Source organism: Anomalospiza imberbis, chromosome 3, assembly GCF_031753505.1.
Source record: "Anomalospiza imberbis isolate Cuckoo-Finch-1a 21T00152 chromosome 3, ASM3175350v1, whole genome shotgun sequence".
Lineage (NCBI taxonomy): Eukaryota > Metazoa > Chordata > Aves > Passeriformes > Viduidae > Anomalospiza > Anomalospiza imberbis.
In genome coordinates, this window is record NC_089683.1 from 114,742,843 (window position 1) to 114,767,506 (window position 24,664).

At 46.4% G+C, this 24,664-nt stretch overlaps 1 protein-coding gene across 1 annotated transcript in view; it reads left to right on the forward strand.

Moving 5' to 3' along the window:
• The first annotated feature begins 6,392 nt into the window (after nt 1–6,392).
• The window catches only part of SYNDIG1 (synapse differentiation inducing 1), a 48,917-nt gene continuing 30,645 nt past the window's right edge, over nt 6,393–24,664 (forward strand). Inside the window, exons 1-3 of the mRNA XM_068186634.1 lie at nt 6,393–6,541; nt 15,989–16,554; nt 24,322–24,459. Of these exons, the coding sequence (XP_068042735.1) occupies nt 16,075–16,554; nt 24,322–24,459 (618 nt within the window). The 5' untranslated portion in view covers nt 6,393–6,541; nt 15,989–16,074. The remainder of the gene's footprint in view (nt 6,542–15,988; nt 16,555–24,321; nt 24,460–24,664) is intronic.

Genomic DNA, 24,664 nt, shown 5'->3' on the forward strand with positions numbered 1-24,664 from the left:
ACTAGGAACACAAGCTCCTAGACTTTCTGCATCACACAGGACATGCAGAGAATCTCCAGAGTACCTCCAGGGTACTTGTTAGGACATTTGCTTTGGGAAAAAACTTTCCTCTGCCTTAAGAAGTTACTTCATGTGAAAAAAAAAAAAAAACAACTCCCATTCATCATATATAAAAGACAGGTAAGCACAGGGAAATTAATAAGAAAAATAAATTTATGTTCCCCTCTGCAATTCAATCAGTTAATTCAATGAGCATTCTTGGCAGCTAGGTAGTGGATCTAGTGAAATGTTGTGGGGCCACTGAAGAGTATTCCAGCCATTTCTCCTTGGCTACACTGCTTACAAGCCATGATGTCCTATTCTTCGGGCCTGTCTCCTCACCTTTGCCCTTCCACAAGTTCTCATATCAGTATCTTTCTCCTCCCTGCCTGGGAAATCTGAATGGTTCTCATGGAACTATCTGTAACTTTCACCAGCTTCTTGCTCTTGTTCTCTCTCAGGTTCAGGACCCTCTCTTTCTGTGCCCAGCAGTTTTCCGTGGTCTGTCCAGGCAGACAATGCTGAGGCCAGGCCCTAAAGCTGCCTGCATGCCTTAACAGGTCTGCAGGCTCGTCAGGCATCCTGAGGAGCAGTGGGAATGTGTCCTTACTGGGGGAGATGCAGCAGGAGACTGGAAGTGGAAATCTGAACTCCTCTTTATTTTCACAGCCTGTTAGTGCAGAAAGAAAAAGGAATTTTCTTTTGGTTTTGCCAACACCAAAAAATTTTTCTAATGTTACAGGACAGGCACTGTCTAGTTTAAATCTGAAGGATGATGGAGAATTCGGAACCCATCATGTCCTTTGTGCACAGCTGCTGTTGAGGCTTCTAAGCTATGGGGATTCATCCACACTGTGTAGGCTTGCAGGCAGCAAGAAAAGAGCCTGGCATTCTCCTTAAATCATAATTCCCAAGGTGGGAATCACACGCAGAAGACTCAACTCAGCATCCTCCTGCTTCCAGCTGCTGCCCCAGGGTGTTGCTTCTCGCACAGATGACTTGTGCTGAGTCCCTTGGATGATCCAGGGCTTCTCCACATGCCCAATAATCTTTCTTTAAGGAGGTGAACCAACTCAATGTGACAATCTGAAATCCATTTAATTTAACTTTACCCATCAGCAATTAATTTAACCCATCAGCATGCCCAGATATAAATCCAGGTCTGAGATCCCCTACGGGACTAGAAGATTCCAGCCCCTTCTTTTACTGTCCTGGCTCCAAAAAGTATCAGATTTTTGGGGAAAGTACTGTCTCTTACCAAGTTTATACTCAGGTCCCTACATACTGGGTGCCTGAGCAATCCATAATGGGTCAAATTTCATGGCACTCAGCTCCAAAAAAGTGTCTGATTTCAACAAAGCAGTTTCACAGTGGATGAAAAGGCATTAAAGGTGAGATGCTAGATAACTCAGGAGATCCTTAATCACATCCAAGAGGAACATTATCATCTCAGATATTTGGCTGAGTTGGTTTGATGTTTGTAGCACCTAAATATTTCACCAGTGGCTGGTTCCTTCCTTTATAAAAAAGTCACAAGGTGGCCTTGGCACGTTTTCTGTCTGACAGATGGCCACATCTCAATTAGCACTAACCTGTGCCTTTCCTCTCTACCTCCAAAGGCCAGTGCAAGGCAGCACAAAAATGACACAGTTCCTTCTCCCTTGGAGGTGCCCATACTGGTCAAAAAGCCATCTTTTGGACAGGAAAGCACTGGTGCCAGATCTTGCTGTAAGGCTTCCTGGAAGAATCCCAAAAAGTTCAAACACGAGAGCTGCATGCAGCAAGGCAAGGCACAGATGGCAAAAGAAAGGCAGTGCAGGTTTTTTCTGAGCCTCTGAGCCTCTCAGCTCCTGGACATATGAGAAACTGGGCTGCTTTGTCTGAATTCAAGCAACTTGTCTAAAGCAAAGGAGATACAGACAGCCTTTCCTAGAGACTGGGATAGATAAAAGGTTGGTGCTGTCCCACTTTTCCTAACAGGTCCCTCCAAATTAATGTAGCACTTGATGCAAAGACCTCCTTCATCCTCCTGGCAGATGATATCTAGCCGCCACTTCTGGCTTAATTAGGCAGACAGCGATTGTATTTAGATTTTTCCTCTGTTGCAAGTAAGTATGCATATTCAGTTTATAAAGAGTTCAAAGCAATGAAACATTTGATCTTGAGCTAAGCTACATCATTCAGTCAGCCAAAAAATTGTATCTTTGCTTGTCGATTTGCTGTGAATACAGAATAAGAAAAAAACGTGCTCAGCTTGGCTTAATCCAAACTCTCATTTTTATTCTGGTTTCAGAACTACCAGCAAACAAATCAACATGAACCTCAGCACCCACACAGCTCAGCCATTCCAGCTAACCAATTTTTCTTTCTCAGAAAGTTAAAAGCACTCCTGGCTACGCCTTTGGGGTTGGATCCAAGTACATGGAAAGATTCTTTTTGCCTTTGGCAAGAAGAAATTACAGATTTTGGGCTACTTCCTGATTGCTCTGTTCCATCACTCTGAATTATAATCAAGCTACATATGATTCAGACCATACCAATACTATAATTCCACAAATACCATACCAATAATTCTGGTGCCAGGATTTTTGACTGACAGAACCCACAAGACAAAAGCCCTGCACAACTTGGAGCACAGGGTCCTGGGGCCTAGTTGTGCCCTCTGAGTGATGCACAATTATTTGGGTATTGTGAACCTGAAGGTTATAATTTTTATTCTGGTTCATTACCACTGTAAATTCCAGCTCTCAGCCCTTCTCCAAAACCTTCACCTTTCCACCCCCTTCATCTCCTTCTGCTAGCTGTGCACCACAGGAAGATTTGGCAGGAGTGCAGTGGAAGATTTAAGCCGGGTTCTTCTGCTAGAAGAAGGAGGTTTCTCTGCGGTGATCCCGAAAATCTGGGCTCCAGTCTTGTACTGAGAACAGGCAGGAGGAGCAGCACCTGGTCTGTCCTCTCTCCTTCCCTCTCCGGTGGTAGGTGGTGCTGCTGCTCTTCCTACAGACCACCAGCGCACTTGCAAGGCGCTGCCTTTCCACCTCCTGACTCCTGGTGTCCCGAGCTTGCATCACATCCCAGGTTCTGGCTTTGGACAGCTGAGGACCAAAGTGTATGGTGACACTCCCACGAGCATTTTAGCACATCAGTGCTAATGCACTGATGCACCAGTTAATGATTCTCCTGAAATCCTGGAATGCTGGCTGCTGCAGAGCTGTTCCTGCAGCTCTGGATGTGTGGCTCCCAGACCCGGACTCTCTCTTGCTCTCACGCTCCGCTGGTTCCTGTATGGTTTGGTGCTGAGGCTTTCAGAGCAGCTCTGTCTCCAAGGACTCTCCCAGACTGTGCTGCAGAGCACCCAGGGGAGCAAAGATCAGGACTGTGTGACTCCCCAGCCAGGTGCTGTTCCTTAGGCTGCTTCCACTGAAGGCAGTGGCCAATTGTTGGGTCAGCACTAGCCCTGTAACAGCCCTGCTCCGTGTGACTTGTGGTGAAATGATTTCCCTGAAGCTATAATGATATATGCCTGCAAAGTCTCATCCCTTCCTTGACTCCTACAAACCTCCATTTTGTAAGAAAAGCTGTTTGTACATCTCTGTCTTTTCTGCTTCCAGGTGGCATTTCCTTTTTGACATCCTGCCTTGGTGGCTCCCAAATCCCTAGCTCCTCACAGACATGAAGACCTCGCAGAAACTGAAGGACCATGGAGGCTCACAAGCCATCATGGGCTGCCCTGCTCCAACAGCCATCAGACCAAGGGAGGTGGACTTTCTTCCTCCCCATCTTTGCCCCTTTCAGATATCCCTTTGTGTTGATCCCTGTCAGTGCAGCACTTTGTGCTTCTGTCTGCACAGAAGCTTTCCTGCTGATGTGCATCTCCATCAGTTGTGGAGGAAAGCACCTTTAGAAACAAAAAGAAAGGGTTAGTTACCACTGCTAGACACATGAACCCCCCGATTTCTTGCCACGAGAAGCTGTGAAATGTGCTGGCACAATGCCTTAAGGATGGATTGCAAATCTGGTATTGATGAGGACTCTCAGTGATGCTGCTGCACCTGAAGAGAAACCACCAAATCACAAACGAGCCTGATGCTGTTCACCTGCCCCACCAGAAGCCCTTTTCTGTTGCTATTTGAAGAACTTTCTCCAAAAATCAGCAGGGTACCAGTGAGCTGCAGATATCAAAATCAAATCAGGCACAGTCATCAGCTTTCAAGCAAAAAGAACAGGACAATTTATGAAAAATGTAGTGGCATAATTAGCACCAGTTAATTATGAGTTAATTACTGTATTGGTAAATTCTTTGATGGTTTTGGGCAAGAGAAGAGGCTGACTAAAAAAAAGGGAGAAGTATGTCCTGGTCTGTAGCAATGGTTGCAACCCCTGTCATTGTTGGATTGTGATTGCTCCTCTATTGAGATTTTCTTGGTTCTGCTGCAAAATTCAAGTAAACCAAATGAAACCAGATTTCCTCATTGATACAAAGTCCCATGGTCTTCCCAGACTGAAGGAAAAATGTGCTTAGTTTGGTTCAGGGAGAATGGCAAATGCAGAGGAACAGTGTTAGAGGAAATTATTACTTCCCTGATGTCACTGAATCTCACTTTGATAACATTATGGAAAAAAAAACACATTCTGGAAGTGTCAGAAGGAAACAAACTGCCTGGAAGCAAGAAAATTTGACTTGATGATCCAGAAATCCCTTCCCCAGTCCATTCTGCATAAATGAATTTTTTTTTCTTTAAAAAAAAAAAATCCCAACAAACCTGTTTGGATTTCCCCCATTTCACAAACACATTTGGTCACAAAAGAAATGTATTTCAGCAGGAGTTCACCATCCATCCAAACCAGCTGGTATCTCCAATCAGCAGCAGTGATGACTGATGAATTTGCACTGTAGGAGCTGAAATACCTTTGGCTGCAAACCAACCCCCCTTAAAGTTATGTCCCTGTACAAGCAGGATGGAAAGGCCTAGAAGTGTTACTTGGTACAGGCATAATGATGGTGATTTAGAGACTTCTATTCACAAGAAAGTAAAGGTGAAAAACACTCTGGAGAATCGGGGTGATCATAATTTGGGGCTATTTCTTTCTGCTGATTATGTATGAATTTTCTCCCAGTGCCTATTACATTGAGGGAGAAACTGTTTTCTCTAAGATACAAAACCTCCCTGCAGTCCGGTTCAACTCAGGAATGAACAAGGAACCAGATATTTAGAAGGAGAGAAAAATCTTCTGTGAATACCACTAGGATATACTAAACACAATGTGAGTTTGGAACACCAGTAAAATTTTGTTGAAGAGCAGAAAACAGGGCTGGAGAAAAGCCCTAAGGTGGGCTGAAGTTAGTTAACGTCTGTTGTTAATCTTGAACATTCTTCTTCAGCAAAGATTTGGCATGCTTTCTTTTGCGACTATGAATAACAAATGATAAGCAAGCAGTGAGAGGCAAAAGCCATAACCCGGAGAGGTGGAGGCAACAAAAATGCACCAGGGCTTTACATCCTCGTGTCTGTCTCCCTGTAGAGGCAGAGGGAAGCAGTGATCTAAACGGAACATGTGACTTCCCAACAGCATTTTGAGCCGTGGATGTTGAAGCATCCAGAAAGAAGTGGTGACAGAGAAGCTTTTAGGCAAATGACTTGGCTAGTAGGCCTGTTGGGAATGGAAAGAGGAGTGAATGAGCACGGCTCACCCCTGTTACGCAGGATTATTTGGAAACTGGGAACACCCCTCAATGCCGTGGGCTGCAGCACCGTGCTCTTGTCGTTACGCTAAAAAATAAACCACAAACATTTAAAGTTCTCCAGACGTGCAGGAGCTTCCCTGTGGTCTTGGGGAGCTGTCCCGGGGTGCTGGCAGTGCCCTGGTGGCTGGGGGAGCAGTGCCGGAGTCCCTCCGCGGCAGGGCAAGCCGTGGAGGCAGCCGGGCTGGGGCGAGGGCAGCGGTGCCCGCCAAGGTTCGCTGAGCTCCGGTGTGTGGGGAACAGAGGAGACCTGGCTGGGAAGAAGGCCTGGAGAGGAGGAGGAGGAGGAGGAGGAGGAGAGGGGGGTCAGAGAGGGGAGGGTTTTGCCATACTCACCCGGGGCGGGGGTTACACACCGAGGGATGGGAGGCTGTTCCTGCTGCGCTGCAGAAGGAAAGTTGGCCGCGCTGCCGCGCAGGGCTCGTTCTCCTGCCTCTCTCCCTCCGCCTGCCTCTCTCTCTCTCTCCCTCTCTCTCTCTCTCTCCCTCTCCCTCTCCCTCTCCCTCTCCCTCTCTCTCTCTCTCTCTCTCTCTCTCTCCCTCCTCCTTTTCCTCCTCCTCCTCCTCCTCCCGAGCCCACAGTGCCGCCGAGGCGGTGCAGGCGGCGCAGCCCCTTCTCCGCTGGCGCTGTGCAGCCCCCGGGCCCGGCCCCCGCCGCCGCCCCCGCCGCGGGGATGCTGCCGGGCGGAGCGCCCGGGCGCTGAGCCGCCCTCCGGCCGCGCCAGCGGGAGCACGGCGCCGCGGGTCACCTTGCAGGGAGGTGAGTGACCCCCCAGCCCACCCTGTCCGATCCCCTCCGGGCAGCGATGCACCAAATGCCCGCTCCGGAGCATCCTCCGGAGCGCGGAGCGGAGGCGGGAGCACCGCGGCTCCCGCAGCCGCCGCGGCGGAGGGACTCCAGGGGGAGCGCAGGGAAGCGCGGGGGCTGAGCGGGGCCGCCCGCAGAGGTGCTTCCCCGATGCCCTGCGGGGAGCACAAATTACCGTGCCCGGCATGCCCGGTGGGGTCTGGGGGAAGAAGAGGCTTTCCAGTGCGCGGCGAGATTGGGAACACTGGAAGGGAAAGTGCGCGCGGGGCTCTCCTTTTGCCTTTCCCTCCTCTTCCCCGTGAGGAATCCCATCTAGCGCACTGTGGCAGACCAGCTTTTCCTGCCAGCCCAGGGAAGGGGGAGAGGGGTTGTGCAGGGGTCTGCGGGGGCAGACCCCGAGCCGGGGGCAGGCAGCAGAGATGCTGAGCTCCTGGCAGCCGCAGCTGCCCCCTTCCCCTCGCTATCCTGCTCCGGGGAGGCGCCGGACTGAATTTCTTTTCCTTCCCATCCTCTAGTTTGAGAGCAGTGACAGCTAAGTTGGGGAAAGGGATGGCTGAGGCAAGGATGGAGCAGTGGTCCCTGCTATCGGTGGCAGTGGGGTGACATTGGGGAATTCCCCTGGACCTGCCAGGTCCTTCTGGATGGGGTATCCGGGTATCACTAAAGCATCCCGCAAGGGGTCAGTTCTTCAGTAGGAAGAGGCTGGCAATGCACTGAGACCTTTCTGGAATTGACACTCCAGGAGTACAATCCTTCCTGGAACAGGATCGGTAGTGCTCCCCAGCCAGGAGTGTGCTGCAGGGGGAGAGGTGCAAGGGCCTCTGTGGCACTGGCTGTGGTGGTGGGGTATAACCCCCGCCATGGAGAGAATTTGGAGCAGGAGTGGCAGGCGTTGCTCCAGACAGCAATCTGTTGAGCTGTGCCTTCAGAATCACTGGAGGGAAGCTGTAGCCTCTGATAGAAAAAAAAATTCTAAACTTTTCAGATGGATTAAATATTCAGATAACAATTAATTAGATATTAATGTAGTGTAAACAAAGCATTAGCAACAATTAAAAGAGGCTTTGAAGATCTTAAACTGAAGATGATGCATTAACTGGCACATTGAGGGGGATATTTGTGTATTCTAAAAAGCAGTCAGAACAGAGAATACACTTTCCTACATTCATGTATTTAAATGACTTCATTTTAATTATAGTTAATTAACTGTCACCTTTATAGTAGCTGCAAGTAGATGTCTGTATTAATTTCAAATTACCTTGCTCCTAAGACAAAGACTGATTTTACTGGACAAGGTGACATTTTATTGGCAGTTTTGGTAACTAGAGATTATGCCAGGGTGTGTGTAAGATAAGCTTATTTGTAGGAATTAAATGAAATCTCCTCTCACTAGTTGGGCAGGCAGATGTCTCACACCACTGGTGCCACACACTCTAGAATAAATCTCACACACAGAGGAGGGCTCTTCCTTATACAAATGCAGATGTAATGCAGTACTGGTGTACACAGGCACCACCACAACACATTTAACTTGAGGAAGGATGCTCTCAGGATTTAAAATGCTTTTGCTTCTGAGGACAGTATTAGAGAAAATGTGCAAATGTGTTTGGATAAGGTTTTTTTGTCTTTCTTTCTCTCTACAGCAAATTCATATCTGCAGACAGCTGAAAAATGCTTCCAGTAGAGTTATTTGATACTGTCCATGTGGCTATTAAGATTGCAGATTACATAATTTTGTCATCTTCACTTTGGAGACTCGAATTTTTACAGGTTATGGTTTGTACGGTGCAACTGGGGGGAAAAAATGGAAAATAACTGCAGAGGTGCACACAGGAGAAAAAATACTTGGTGTGTTCATTGGCTTTGCTTTGACAAACATGAATAGTGGCTGTGTGTAAGTGTCTGAGAACACATCCTCCAGCTATCATGTCAGTTGTGTCTGAATGCCCTCTCTCTGGCAAAAAAGCTGGAAACTACTTTGAGTAATAGGGTCACAGCAAAATGTTCCTCTTCAGATGTAGATGCCTGTGACCCTGAGGATTCACATGGAGCTGGTCTAACCTGTAGCACCTAAAAATCAAAAGATTCTGTGATTTCCATTTGGTGCTGTAAAATCAGAAGAGTGACAAACTTGTTTTCATTGCACAAGCAAAGACTGCATTTTGAAGCAGTGGTGCAGTGCATGAGTGTTGTGAGTCCATGCATGCCTTTAGCAGTGCCAGCTTTACACCTGGCATCCCTATGAATGTGTATCTGTATGTGTGTCTCTATAAAACCTGAATGTGCAAAGTTCCCTCCTTTACCAATAACTCTCCAAATCCTTGCTGCATTTCTGTCTTTACACTTTGAGGCTTCACCAAGGCATGATAAGAATGAACTGACTGTTCACACCAAACTGGCATAATTCTGGCTGAATTTTGATGGGGTTTGTGTGCTCTGATTCACTGCTCAGATACCTTAAAAATCCCCATGGAGAACAAAGAATTCTCAAATGGCATTTGCTAAAGGACAGAATGATAAAATGGTTTGGGTTGCAAGGGATATTAAGATTATGTAGTTCCAAACCCCCTGCCGTGGACAGGGATACATTCCACTAGCTCAGGTTGCTCAGGGCCCATCCAACTGCAAAACTTCCAGGGATGGGGCATAATCAAATAGTTCAGCTTCTAGAGAAAGGACCTAGGAAAGGCATCCAGCCTGGTGTCAGGTCCTGCAGGACCGCTGTGCTCAGTGTGCTGCTTCAGGACATCTCCCACAGCAGCTGCCTGCTACATGCAATGACTTACCCAGTCCTCTCCCAGTGGGTGGGGTACCCATGTCACCACCCAGCTTCCAGCTCCTATCCTTGTGCCCTCTGCAACAGAACAATCTCCCCTCTTCTAGCTGCATGTGACTCACAAGATCATGGAGACAAGGTTGTGATGTGGATATGCTGCCAGCCCAAAGCCTGTGCCTCCCATACAGAAGTCCCTGAGGTTCTATCTCCCTTCTCCTCCCCGAGAACAGAGAGGACAGGACTTTTCTTTGTTCACACAATGCCCCGACTCTAATAGGCATCAGCATCACTCATTTCCATTTTTGTTTCTGCAGGGAGGGGTGAGTGTAGGGTTAAGAAAGGTCTGTAAAGGTCAAACTATGCCCTACTGATGCTCCTGCTTCATTCTCCCCTGCCTGCCCTGTCTGCCTCCAGCTACCACTCTCGTCATGGCTAAATCACTTACTCTGTAAGGCTTTTGTCCCATGGTATAGTTCTGGCTCTGCAATTTTTCTGTCTTATGGAGCACAGCTGATTTTATGGCCCCAGAAGCGTCTGTTTACTCTAATCATCCTTGCCCAGATGAACTGACTCTAGTAATTTTACAGTGTTTTTCTAGCAAAGTGACTTACAACCCTGGGGTGTTTTTCTTGGGGCAGGAGGTACAGAAACTTTCATTTTGCACCAAGTCTGCACCACCACACTGTCTTCCTGTTCTGTCAGCTCTTTATTTTCCATCTGTGCTTCAGGAATACCTCAAGCCTGGAGCACAGCACTGGGGGTTTACATGCAGAGCGAGTGTGAGGCAGTGTCTTGTCCTGCTTTGCTTCCTGCATGCAGTGTGGGAAAGGAAGTGCAGCCAGATGAGCAGGGTGTGTGCAAGAACTGGGCTCTCTGGGGGCTTGGCTGCCCATCAGGAATGAGACTGGAGTGAGTTAGTGGGGCCAGTCCTGGATCCACATTAGGGTGCTCCTGTCTGTGTCACAAGCACAGTTCAACAGGGATTTTAGGTCCAAGGGGATGCACAGGATTCAGGCAGCAGGCAGACCAAGAGGGCCAGGGGATGCTGTGATGTTGGTATTCATGGGAGAGACTTCCAGCTTCTCTTTTGGAAGCTCTTAAAGCGAGAATTGCTCCTCATGGCTCAATCTCCCCAGTTTGAAATGGGGAGTTTAAATATGATGCTCCTGCTATGCAGTACTGGGGAATCTCTTGAAAACACAGCAGGAAAATCTCAGTCAGACTTTCTGACTACTTTCACTCTGCAGAGTAATTGCCAGAACTGGTACAGGTGTCAAGGTATTTTTACACTGGTGCCTTCCACAACAGCCAGGGTTATTTACACCAGAGCAAGATGTTGTTAGTCAGGCCAGTTATTTATTATCTGGAAAGTGCAGTGAATGAAAAAAAAAGTCACTTCAGACTGAACCCCACAAAGAATTAAGGCTGAAAAATTTGAGTTGTGAAGGAGAATTGCTAGAAAAGTCTGAATGTGCCTTTTTTTTTATTGTAGGCAACTTGAGGCATAGTGAATTAAAAGCCAGCTTGTTAAATTAAAATAAATAAATGAAACGTTGCATTTCATTTTAGCTCAGCCAAAATACTTCCATCTGCTCAAAAGGAAATGCTTTGTTGCAGGAATAACATTATTATATATTAGGTCAATGCAAGGTAATTCCTCCTTTCTTTCCCACTCCATTCTTTAGTTCAGATACTGAATTAAGCAATCAATTATTCAGGCAGATATGCAGATGGTAATTGTTTTAACATATATCTCTGCACAAGCAATCAAGAGACCTGGATTTTATTTCCAGTTCTGTCTTGACATGACCTTGGGCATTTCACCATTGTCCAAGTTCCTCATTTTTAGGAGGACAGATCACATCTCACAGCAGATTTGCTGCATATTGGTAATACTAAAATAGCATGGAGGTCTTTTTAATTCCACTGTTAGCAATGAAACATTTAGCTATCACTAATGCATGCATTCCTAATTTTCCCAGTGTGAGTTAGTTGCACTGCCTTATGAAACTCCCTGTAGTTTACTTAATAGAGTAAAAGGAGTTCCAGCTGCTAAAATACAGCATTCCCTTGAAACAAAACCTACTTTAATAAGCCCAGCTAAATCAAAGAAGAAAAATACAAGTGGGAAAGAGGTTTTTTCCTTCATTTTTAAAAATATTTCACTTTTAATCAGCACTCCAGATCCACACATTGCCTGTGATTTCTCTCATGCTTAACACCTGTATTTGTTGTTGCAGTGTCTAAACGTCTGGAATGCCTCAAACCAAGCTGAAGCTTATTGCATTGTGCTGTAGAAACTCCCTCTTACCTGAAAGCTCATGCCAGGAATTCTGCAACTCATGTGGGGCTTGACTGCTCTTCAAGAGAACTTTCTCCCCTCTGCTTTCTCTGCGCTGGCAGAGGGGGAACCAGCTTCAAACCCAGGGCATTTTGTTGAATCTGATAATCCTGGGGCTGAATCATCTTCTGCTGGTGGCACAAAGGGTCACTATTGTCAGTTCTTGCCATTCTGGAGATTTTGAATGACTGAGGGATTTGGGAGCAGTACTTTTGGGGAGCATGGGATACAGGTGGGAATCTGTAAGGATCAGAGAATCGGAGGGATTCAAATAATGGGATAATCAAGTTGAAGGAATCTCAGGAGGTCTGCAGTTCTATTTCATGCTCAGAGAGGTCAACTCTGGGATCACACCAGGATTCCCAGAGCTTCATTCAGTTGGGTCTTCAAAACCTGCAAGGATGGAGACTGCAAATCCTCGTTGGGCAGCTTTTCCCTGTGTTTGACTGTCTTCATGGGGAAAAGATTTCCACTGATATCCAGCGCTCCCATGCAGAAGCACACGAGTTTTTGATGCTTTTTTTCCTGGCTGATGACCTGCCAGATCTGCAGGGAATGGCAGAGGGTACAGCCTCAGGCTTTGACAGCAGATGGGGACTCTGCCTTCAGCCTCACTTGCCTTCTTCCAGCTTTCTTGCCAATAAACCAGTCTGCTGGGCAGGTGGTGCTTGCTCTGTGTGGATGAATGTCCTTCTGTTCTGCTGTGAGGAGGTGGCTGGGGCTTTTCAGCCATAGCCCAATGATTCAACTCTATGGCTTGTTCAGAATTCGGGGGTTTGTATTCGGAGTTTCCCAAATGCTTATTCACACAGGACATTGGGTGCCAGTCTCCAGAAAGCTAAAGGCTGACATTAAGCTGTGCAAAGTCCCATGGAGAGAGGAGGAAAACACCATCCTGCCAGGTCCTGGGAGAGCAAAGGGGTTTTGGGATGGTGGGCAGTAACAGAGCTGACTTCTGCTCCTTGTCTGCTAGAGCCTGGGGCAGCATTTAGCTGTTCTCTCCCTGCCCTCCCTACAGCTGGCATTTCTCTGTCTCACACCCTCTGCTTAATTAGTTTGTCAGGCACTGTCATCATAGCAGGAGGTTGCAGAACACCCAGCAGAGCGTGGCTCAGTGCAGTTCCTCATTGTAGCTGGGCTCTGCTGTACCACGAGTGATAGCTTAATAAACTACAGCATTGCAGACTAAAGATCTTGGCACTGCTTGCAGCTTCTTATTAAAATAAGAAAGGAGGAGGGGAGAACCCAAGAAATTGGAAAGAGTGAAGGGTAAAGTAATTAATGGACTCACTTTTTATAGTAGACTGGGGTAAGAATGTCTAACCCCAAGGTAAACATTAGACTGAAGGTTGATATATTGATTATATATCTATCTGTTAATAACTTGAACTTGGCTTTTCCTTCTGGTTCCAGTCTCCAGTATGAAAATGCAGAATTATTTCTGGTTGGCCTCAGTGCCAGTGAGTGATTTGTGGGACAATTAAAACCACGCAAAGACAGAAGAAACCTGAATCCAACCAATTAAAATTAATTCTGCATCTTGGAGCAGACTGAAAAGCTTTCTTATTTCAAGAGCTCTGATGAATTTCATTTTCTTGTCAACATCATTCTGAAACCTCACCGTGGTCATAGGTAACGAGAGCTTTTTTCTGCTTTGAATGTTTTCTTCCTGCAGAGAAGGCACGCTCCAGTTTCCTCAGGTAGTCTGTCAGAGGTTACCTGCTCTGGCACTGCCATCCAGGGCTTCTGGGCTGCAGAGAACCTGGAAACTGGGGTAATCTTAATTTTAGGACATGCCTGTGAGTCACAGGCACGTGAGCCTGCCCTAGGCTATGTCCATGAAAGCCCCTAGTGAGAGTGGAGTGGCTGGATCCATGCCCAAGGGGTCCCTACAGGCAGGACAAAGGCTCTGAGCCACTGCAGAAGCACAGGTGCCTTTTGCCCCTTAGCATCACCCTAAGTAACCACGTGCCACACTCTGTCACACCTCCATCTCAGCCTGAGGGATACCATTTCAGGAGTAATACTAACATGATTATTTCTTTCTCTTTTTTTTCCCCTCTTAATATATTATCCTGAAAAGGCCCGAGTCTCATCAGCCTCTTCCCATTAAGCAATACTCTTGCAGGGCCAAGAACATTGGGTCAGGCTCTGGTAAGGCAGGCAGCCAGCTAGAGATTAAAAAGCACCTGGGGTTAAACCAGTTACCCTGATTGCATGCTGCCATCCACATCTCCCTGCCGACCTTCCCTGAGGCACGCAGCCTGCCCTGCTGTGTGGGACTCCAGGGAGGATGTCCTGAGCCGTGGACTACCTTATTATCAGAGGAGCTCTGTGAGGGAGGGATGCTCCCTGTCTTGTCCTCGTCTCATCTTGAATGTTTTTTCCACACTTTTTGCCCATTACCAAGGGGAAAGTGTCACTCAGAATCTGCAATATTGGTTTACAAGACTGGTTTAAAAAGACTCATTTAAATCTGCAATATTGGTTTAAAGACTGGTTTACAAGACTGGTTTTAAGGCAAGGACCTGCCGTTTAGATGTTTAGATCCATGGCAGGACTGAGAAACGATGCAGCTCCAAGGCATGCAATAAAACTGCCCTAAAATGGCGTTTTCCTGAGTGCTACTTAAGCCAGACTTTGCTGAAATGATGTGACCACAGGCAGTTGCAAGGCCTGACCCAAGTTTTCCAGCCATTGATGCAGTGACGCAGTGTTGACCTCTTCACACGTTTCTCTAGGAGGACATTTGTTTGATTTGTGAGTCTTCTTCTAATTTCTGCTACATCTGTGGCATATTCCTCTCGACCCTTTCACTTTGCTTGACAGGTGGCAGGGATAAGAATATTTGCTAGAGGGTTTGCAGTTTTTGGGTGAAGTCCTTCTTGCTTCAGCAGGATTGATGGTTGATGGTACACACCAGGGAGCCTCTTACATTTTCCAAGCCAGCTCGGGAGAAACTGAGCAAAGTCTGAGAATTTACTCTTTAGTTGATGAGTATTTATCATCTTCTGCCTGTGGGGATGTACTTTCATGTAGTTTCTTTGGGGGAGGTGGGAGGAGGAAGTGGAAGGTTTGTGGTCAAACAGCTGGAGGCCCAGCAGGATGCTCCTGCTACCTGGATTGCACATGTAACTTCCATGGGATCCCACCATGGTGGATTTTCTCTTCTGTAGCTTTCCTGCTGGTTCACTTAAGAGAAGCACTGAACTACTTGACAACGCAATAAAATGGGGCTTCTGCATGTTAGGCCAGGTACTGTGAATGTAAACATGTCGGCACTCCAGGTCAAGCTGCCGTGTATGTTAAACAAGTTTCTTGCTTAATTGGTAGTGTTAGAACAGCTCTTAGCAGTGGTTTAAATACCTCTCGCATCCAAAAGAGACTGAAGGTGTTTGGAGTCCGGAGTTAAGAGGAAATAATACTGCACTTTTTCTAGACATTGCTCTGTTAGAGGTTGTCTGACATAAAAGGGAAATAGAGAGAAAGCACTGAGTAAAAAAATTGCATATATTTATGTGTTTGTGTATTTCTTTCTTGGTTTCCTCCAGACAGCACAATGGGGACAGGTAATCCTACATTAATTACTTGGTCTTACAGGATCTAATATGAAGAACTTTGAAGCCAGTAGCATGTCTGTAATTTTTATGCTCATGCTCAGAAACAAACCCCTGAATTTACAGTTCCTGTGGCAAATACATAAGTATTTCAAAAGGCATTTTCATTTGGCTGCACCTGAGAAAAACGAGCAGCCTGGTGAGAAAGTGTTTGGGCTGGAAAAAATGGGTTTTCAAAGGATAGTAAAGTATTTGCCAAGGGCAAAGGGTGGCTGCAGACACTGACAGGTGAACACAGCACCTGCCCATCTTTTGCAGTTGCAGATTTCTGAGAACTGAAAATGGTTCTTTTAGGAGATTTTTTTGTTGTTGTTGTTTTGATCTTTTTTGGTTTTTTTCCCATCTCTTATACAAAGTATTTAGAGGAAAGGGATGTTGCTTCCAGGATGACAGCTGCTCCGTGGGAGGCTGGAGCAGGGACCAAAGCCGTTCTTTGATGGGGTCCATCACTATCAAGACATTTCACCTCATCTGCTTCTCTACATCCCATGGATGTGGGGCAGGTGTTCTTTGCCTCCCTGAGTGGGGCTATATTTGGAGAACTAAATCAGAGTGTGCACATACATGGGGCTCTGTTTTGAGACTGTATGTAAGACAAGCTGACTTGAGTCCCTCAATTCATTGCCTTTGTCCTCACCTTCGTTTCTGTTCCCTTTCATCGTCAGGAAAATGGGAGCCACTCACCCAGCGTGAGCTCTAAGGCACAGCAAAATAAGGGCCACCGGTCCCACTGCCTCGGACACCTCCCAGTATGGATGGCTTGGTTGAGCAGAACAGTGTGCTGATGCACAGTAAGATCACTGAGACTGGGAAAAGGAATGGTTTAATTAACACAAGGAACTTAGTGGCAGAGAGCCGAGATGGTCTGGTCTCTGTGTACCCCACCCCTCAGTACCAGAGCCACAGAGCGGGCAGCCTTTCCTCTCCGAGATGCCCGGAGAATGGCAGGAGTGACCCCGTGCAGCAACTCCTGGACCCCAGCATGTTGCAGCAGACAGTGGAGTCTCACTACAGGCCCAACATCATCCTCTACTCCGAGAACGTGCTGCGCTCGTGGGGCGAGAGCCTGGGCTCGGAGTGCTGTGAGACCACCTTCATCGAGGAGCGCTCGCCCACCAAAGACAGCCTGGAGTACCCCGACAGCAAATTCATCGACCTCTCCGCGGATGACATCAAGATCCACACCCTCTCCTACGAGGTGGAGGAAGAGGAGGATTTCCAGGAACTAGAGGTCAGATGTCACTTGGGATACGTGGGGAAGGCTGGGAGCAGAAGGACATGTTTGAAATTAAGTGTACAACCCCCTAGAGCTGAACCGCAGGGGATCAGCTGCTTTTTGGGTCAGCTGTATCACTTTCTCCTCCAACTAGGACAATGAATGATTGCTCATCTTTATTTGTTGGGTAAGGTCCCAGATCTGTGGATACCAATGGCAAAATTCCCACTGGCCCTAATGGAGAGCAGCATTTCCCTTCTGCCTCTTAAGGGGCTGGTCAGAAACAGAAGAGCCATGTGCTTAAATGCTGGGTAAGGCTGGGGCTGGGAGCATCTGTCTATCTGCATGGAGCCCATCTTACTCAGCAGGCCAACATGATCTCTTGCCTTCACCTGACTTGAGCAGAATGTTTTAAATAATTGGCTCAGACACAACATGTTTCTGTCTCAGAATGAATGCAGAAACAGAAGTCTTTGGGTTTCAAGCTGCAGTGAATCCATGTCTCTGAAATAAATTATATTTTTCTGATGGAGATAAACACTTTTTAGTCCCAAACAGAATGTTTTCTTCTGGAGTCCCGTGCTTCATTGATTGCTCACTGTAAAGTAACAGGGGAGACTATGGAAACAACTTCATTCTTTCTTAAATTATGTAATTTTTTTTTTTTTTTATTTTAACCAGAGGACCAAGTCTGGCAGGGATTTGTATTTGCCAGTGTTTGTGAGAATGGAGGGTGAACATAATGCTGGTGATCTGAAGACTTCCTCCACCACTGGTCAGGGACTCCTAACCCAGCAAAGACCTTCTGGCAGTCTAGAGCAAAGCTATGCCTTCAGACATGAATGTCACAGCTGAGATAGGGAGACTGGTCGTGTTTTTCTGTTGCTGTGATTTTTGGTTAGGACCAAGATCTAACAAGCCCTAAAATTTCTATTTTCACCTCCTGTAATACCAATATCTCACCCTGTGATCAGCACAGGGGAAATCCAGCAAGAGCCTGACTTCCCTTTTATTCTCTTTTCTCTCTGTATTGATAAGGTAGGAAGAGGGAAGTGTTTTTCCCAGTGCGTGCCATTAATGCAGTATTCAATGTCTCCACAGGGAGAAAGAAAGCTTCTCTCTGAAGCATGTGAGAGTATTAGCTCAAATCACACCCTTCCACAGAATTTCAGAATTGACTGTGGGAAGTATAATTTCCTTAATCAAAACAAAATTCCTGGTTGCTGTCTTTTTGCCCCAGTTTCTCTCATGCAGTAGTGACATAAGTGACTGCAGCACACATGGTGTTATTGACACATCTGCCCTGACATTCAGGCAGTAAAAAAAAAAAAATCTCCCTCTTGTCAATTCAAGTCAAGAAGACATTCTTGAGTCAACTTTTGGAGAATGAGATTTAAAAAAAGGGAAAATGAGCAGCATAAGGAAAAAACCTCTTCAAAGTGGTACTGGAGGAACTTAATCAGCTTTTCACAGAGAACATTTGTGTCTTAGAAACCAGCTGTAGAACTTCATCCTCCCCTGATCTTAAGGGGAGAAATGAGGCAGTAAATTTTGGTAGCATGCTCTGACAGTGTGTGCATCCTTTTCCCCGGCTTCTTCTTCTTTCTGACCTGTTTCTCTGGAAACGTGGCAGCTCTTGAATGGGTATAGAGCATCTGGAATCTCAGATTCCCTGTCTCATTTGACCCTTTGAGGTGACACTGTGCTAACAAACACAGGTGCATGGACAACCATACTGAACTATGTGTACAAAGTGATCAGAATAAGATGTTCACAAAGTACACACCACCCATGGATTGTCCTCTCCATCAAAATTTCTCCTCCACTAGGAACAGGGGAGGAGAAAGCCAGGCATGGCTTGGATAAGGACCTGGTTAGCTAGAAACCCTTGCTTTGCTAGAAGCCTCTGCTTTGAGACCAGGGTCTGTCTTCATTGCTGTGTTCCCTGACCAACCCTGTGCAGCACTGAGATTGTCACACTCTTACATGAACTTTTCCATGATCCCAAAGGATCAACCTGCTGAGCAGCTGTTTGCAGCAAGAAGTAGCTCAGCGTGGCAAGTAGCTTCCATTCCAGGAAGGTCCAAATTCTGCAGATGCAGCTGGTCATGCAGGAGAGGAGAGATGAATTTGACAGCACCAGACCAGAATAAAATGTGTCTGCTGTGTTGTGCTCTTCTGGTTCACACAGGCTGGTGGACAGAGGCTGTGTCTGTGTGGCCAGATGCATGAGGGCCTCCTGGGCTTGTCTAGAGCACAGCTTCATTAGAGACCTAACTTCATGTGTGGAGACTCTGTGAGTGGAAGAGCACTATTTAAGGACAAGCAGTCACTGAGTAAGGCGATGAACCATGCCAGGTTGTTAGCTACACAAAACCAGCACCTGAATCACACAGCACAAGAATGTCACACTAGAAAGAATTTTTTTCCTGCCAGTCACTGACAAGATGCAAATGCTTTTTTAGGTTACTGATAGATGGGATGGGAAGGAGTGAGTACCAGGACTGGGAGCAGAAGTTGGAAGAAGAGGGTGACACAACAGAGGAACAAATTTTGCTTCCCCACTGTGAGAGTCCTAAAGGGTTCGAGTCTGCCACTGAAGGTGGCACAGGACATTGCTGTGTATCCCGTCACGTTGTCTGTCAGCCACAGCTCATCAAGGCATGGAAGCTGCAGAGTGTCAGAGCAGACCAGGGCTGATGTCTGCTTTGGCACTTCTTTCTGGGAGAAAACTCTATGAACTGGCCCCTTTTTGGGAATATTGGCAAAGAGGGCAGCTTTGTGCAGAAGAGCTCTTTTCTCTTGAAAACTGAGGGCTACCTCCTGTTCTCCACATGTCAGTGCAAGGCAAGGGGAGTCCCAGCTCTGTAAAATGCCTTCTGGAAGACACACCAGCCATAGGGTTGTGAGTCATTGCTCTTTCCCCATGTCTCCCTGGCTCAGCCTGCATTATGCCAGAATGCTTGCCTAGGGTTTTTCTGGATGGATATTTAATTTCTTAGAAATGCCAAAAAAATCAATCTCCTCCCTTGGTAGTGTCCCCCCCACCTCAATGCAATACTCTAAGGAGAAACACATGCAGAAAATAATTTTATTGCAGGTCAGACTGCTTCTGACATGATCGTGTTTTTGAAAAGAGTTGGTCTCTTGATAACCAGAAAGATTGCTGTTCTCTGGCAGGAAACTTTGCAGTAGAGAAGGGTTCTGGAAAAAACACAGCCATTTTGATAAATTTGGTTTTGGTTTGAAGAATTGACCAAGCCAAGCTGCAGGGTTTGCTTCTCTGTTAGCTGTCAGCCTGCTCAGGATGGGTCTGTCCAGCTCAACATGTCTTGGACAAGTTGCTGGGAAGGAGACACCTTCTTGCCTTCCCAAGCCTGGGGACTCTGAAGAACACAGGGTGTGCGACAGAAGAGCAGGAGACATCCTGATCATGGGTTGTACCCTGCAGCAATATTTAACCAACTTATCTGTAGGGATTTTTTAGTAGCAGTGCTTCTCAGGTCCTGGTGAAGTGTTGTTCAGCCTGCCTAAGACAATCATAATTGTCTGGAGGGAAAAACATCTCAGAAACAGCTCTCATTAGCATATAGAGCCCGGCTTTGCTCCAGCAATTACCAGGCATGAAAACAGAAGGCTGCACATTCTGTCAGGGCTTTAAACTTCTCTCTTCCATGTCCATCCCTGAAATCAAATGATTCTCTATTTAGGTATCTCTGGAAAATTTATAAATATCTTATGAGTCTTTACACCACAACTAATAGACAGACAACTTGTCAAATGTGGCAGCAGTGAAATATGAAATGAGTTACAAGACAAAATACCCTCCTGTTAGAGTTCATGTGCCATCTTTTATCCAAAAATAGCAATTGTCATATTATACTCCTGCCAGTTTCCCTCCTAGCCACTAGGTAGATTGCTTATTTAGAGAAACCCAAGCTATTCATGGCAGCAAATTAAATTATTCATATACGTCACATAAAAGAATACCTTGGAACTGTCTCTTAAAACCCTCTTACTTTTTCCCAGCACCCAGCAATGGCTGAAACAATCTCTAAAAGCAAAACAAAAAGAATATTCTGGGAGTGAAAGAAGAAAAGAAATGTAGTGCTTTCAAGACATACATTTATTCTTTTTTTTCCACTAGAAGTTGCTGGATTCTGTGGTGAAAACTCATCCTTTGGACCTGAGCATGAAATTGTAGAGATAGATTTTGGATCCTGTTCCATCCAACCACTCTCCTCAACATTCCCAAGCACCTCCTGGCACATGTTTTCCACAACATGAAGAGAAGATCCTGAGGAAATGTATGCCCTTCAAGCCCCATGACATCACACATGCTTTCTGTCGATGCTTCCAGCCTGTGGTCCTGCACTGGACTGTGTCCTCAGCCTCCCCTGGCTGTAGATATCCAGACAGCATGTTTGAACACCCCTTGGGGACTATGTATGGCACAGTTACCTTTTCAGAGAGCTCTGCAACATGGGTAACAGGGTCTTGCAGCCTGTTTTTACTGGTGGATTCACTGGCTGTCACAGGTCTCCTCTGAGTTGGGTGTACAGTATTTTCCTGTTCTGCACCTCAGCAATGGAGGAAAACAGCACCATAAATACCTTGCCCAAGCTCACCTAGGGCTGTGTTGAGAATATGGGAATGTAATTTTTCAGTGGTTTTGTCTCATGGCATATGCCCTGAAGAGCATAGGTGTGCTGTCAGAGGTGTGGTGCCCAGGCATGAGCTCCTAAAAGGTGTGGCACACAGTTATGCAGTCATGACACTGTGTCATCCTACCCATAGGACACACTTTATATCTCTGAGTTCCTTCAAAGGCGCATTGTTAACAGATTACAAGAGTGATTACACTTTGCATTTGACTTCTTTTTCTCCTTTGAATGAGAAGCCACTCAAGTCTGGAGATACTGAGCCCTGCCAAGGGATATTAACCTCTATTAGCCAGCTCCAGATGAAGGGAGCACGGCTGGGAAGTCACCTTCAGCAATGTCCAAGTGCCCTCGTATGAATCTTGTTAATTGTAGCAATTCCCTTTCTCATCATCACTTCCCTGAGTTTTCGGACGGAAGCTCTGCACTGATGTCTCTGGGATGCAGCCTGTGAGTGGATGAGCTGCTTGCTGTCATTTGTAGAGGGTGGATATTTGGCACACCTCTTTGAGGACTGCTGTGTCAGCTGAGAAGCAAAAAGGGGACAATCATGAAGGGTCACAGCACTCACCCCAGCTTGTTTTAGTGCAGATCCGTTCATGGCTGTCTGCAGTGACCCCCTTCCAGTGGCAATGTGCTGCTGGATGCCAGTTCCTGAAGAGCTGTGGGCAGGCTGGCTGTGGGTGTCCAGAAAACATCACAAGGGAGATGATCAAAGTTCAGGGCTCAAGGAGGAAGAATAGGTTTGGGCAACTACGTCCAGGAGTTTTTGCCCGTTGCGTTTTGGTGTTGCCAATTACATGTGAGAAGTTTTCCAAGCAAGGAGAGACCTCTGTGAGCCCATTCTGCAAGGCTGGCTGCCTGACTGACAGGGCAATTTTTAGACTGGGAGTTGGGGAAACAAGAGGAGCTGCAGCAGGTCAGTGTTAGGGGATTATGGCTCCTTTAAATGCCTTTAAAACTGAAAGGGAATCAACTGCAAAACTCAAAGTTGTATAAAGAAATAAATAGACAGGCAAATTTAAATAAATAGCAGGCTTTAGAGACATCACCTCTTCAGAAATGATCAGCAAGATGCTTCTCAGGGATGAGTGAGTGTGTGGAGGCAGAGCAGTGATAAACTACATCCTTTGGCAGAAGAGTCTTCATCCTGCTGTTGCCTTCAGCATCTGCTGCGTGGAGGTGAGCTCAAAACACTTGCAGGAGAGCAGAAGGATGCAGAGTGCTGATCAGAACAGGTCATCATGTTTAACTACATTACTGGAACAGGCATTGTGTGGAGGGAAACAGAGCACATATTAACTTGGAGCAGCATTGTGTTGGTCTTTGTCAAACCAGACCACTGGACCATCTGGATTTGAAGGCAGATCCCACAGGGCCACATAAGGAATTAGTTTTGTATGCAGTGTGTGCATGTTGCTGAATTGGTCACTTTGAAGGAAAAAAGGAAAAGAGCTGTCTCCTGAATATCCATCAGAGGTTGCTGGCAGCTGTAGTTCAGAGCAGACCCTGCTGTCTGACATCTCCAGTGTGCTTGGCAGGCTGTCTGCAGAGCAGTTGGAATGTCTTGGTTGAGGTAAAGCTCATAGCTTTTAGGGGTAGCCAGCCTTGCTTTAAGAAAAGTCTTTTTTAGAATAGAAAATCTATTACAACTGCAGAAAAGTGTTCATCACCATCTCTGTTAAAAATCTGCACCTTGTGTCTGCTCTTCCTCTATTCTTCTTTCAGTCACTTCAGCTTTTCTACAGAATGAAAGGGCTGCCTCTGATCAGAAATTATCTGCTCAGGCACTTACAGGCTGTGATGAAACTGCATCTTAAATGCATCTTACAAGTGGAGTCGGCTTCTCTTCTTTCTTCCTTCCTGTGTAGATGTTTTTTGTGGCATTTCAATGCCTGGTTTCTCCAACAAACTTGGGAAATAGTGCCAGGGAAGGGAAGGGAAGGGAAGGGAAGGGAAGGGAAGGGAAGGGAAGGGAAGGGAAGGGAAGGGAAGGGAAGGGAAGGGAAGGGAAGGGAAGGGAAGGGAAGGGAAGGGAAGGGAAGGGAAGGGAAGGGAAGGGAAGGGAAGGGAAGGGAAGGGAAGGGAAGGGAAGGGAAGGGAAGGGAAGGGAAGGGAAGGGAAGGGAAGGGAAGGGAAGGGAACCCTAACTGACGAATACAATTCTGACTTTTCAGCAACACTAATATCCAGCTTCTTCAGTGTCAGGATGCAGCTCTTGCAGATCCAGGAATAAGTGAAGACAGAGAGCTAGGTAGCCAAATTATCAATAATCCAAATGTCAGGGGGGTTCTGAATGGAGAAGATTTCTTGGTAAGCTCAGGATGAGGTGTCCTGTTGTAAGAGAGAATGTTGGGAAGGAAGGTTTGCTTGGGGAAAGGAGTGTTTAACTGGAAGAGTTGGGGTACCTTTTGCTGTTGGATTTCTTTCCGGGATTTTTGATTTTTTTCACCCTTCTGGTTCACAGTTGGTCTGCATAGTCAGGACTTTATGATTAGAATTATTCTCTCACCCTTGGTAACTCATAGACAGGTCAATTTGGCCTTTGGGAAGCAGCATAACTGATAATTTTGTGATTCAGCACATAGCCAAAGTTACCTGAGAAATCTTTTCCCCATTCCATCTTTATGTGAAAGAAAAGGCAATTTGAAATATCAGGAAGGTTGTCTCCTCAGATACTATGCCAGCACACAAAAACCTGAAAATCAAAAACCTGAAAAATCAAAAGCAGTTTTTGTTTTGTATCTCACCTTTTCAGGTGAGTGCACAATTTCCAGGTGTGGTTTCAGCAATACTGTGGATTTTCTCCTTCTCCTTCTCCTCCTTTATTTTTGAAAGGAAATATTCACCCTGGTTCATCTGACAAGAGAGCTCCTTCCTTTAATGGGCTTCTTTTTCAGCTGTCTGCAGTGATATCTTTACATTTGTCTTTTCTTGCTTTCACGTTCTTGCAACAGTGATGGAGTCTGTGGCACAGTGGGTGAGGAAGAGGAGACCTGCTGGCCACTGCTGTGGTGGAGTAGGAGAAATGGGCAAATGATCAGGGAACTGGCTGATGGCAGAGGACAAGCAATAATGTCATTAACCAGCACATCTACACTTCTCTCTTTTGCTGTTCCAGAGTGATTACTCGAGTGACACTGAGAGCGAAGACAACTTCCTGATGATGCCACCAAGGGATCATCTTGGCCTCACTGTGTTCTCCATGCTCTGTTGCTTCTGGCCACTGGGAATTGCTGCCTTTTACCTGTCCCATGAGGTAATGTTAAAACATCTCCTGCCGGACATTCTCGAGGGCAGTGGAAGGTAGTTCAAGGGGATGACAACTTCCCCACCTGGATATGTCTCTGTGGTAGTGGTGGCTGCCTGTTGAGATACTTTGCTGAGGGAGGCATCTACAAATTATTTTAGCTTTTAGTTGGCAATGATCAGGTTCCATGTCAGGTTATATATCCAGCTAAGAA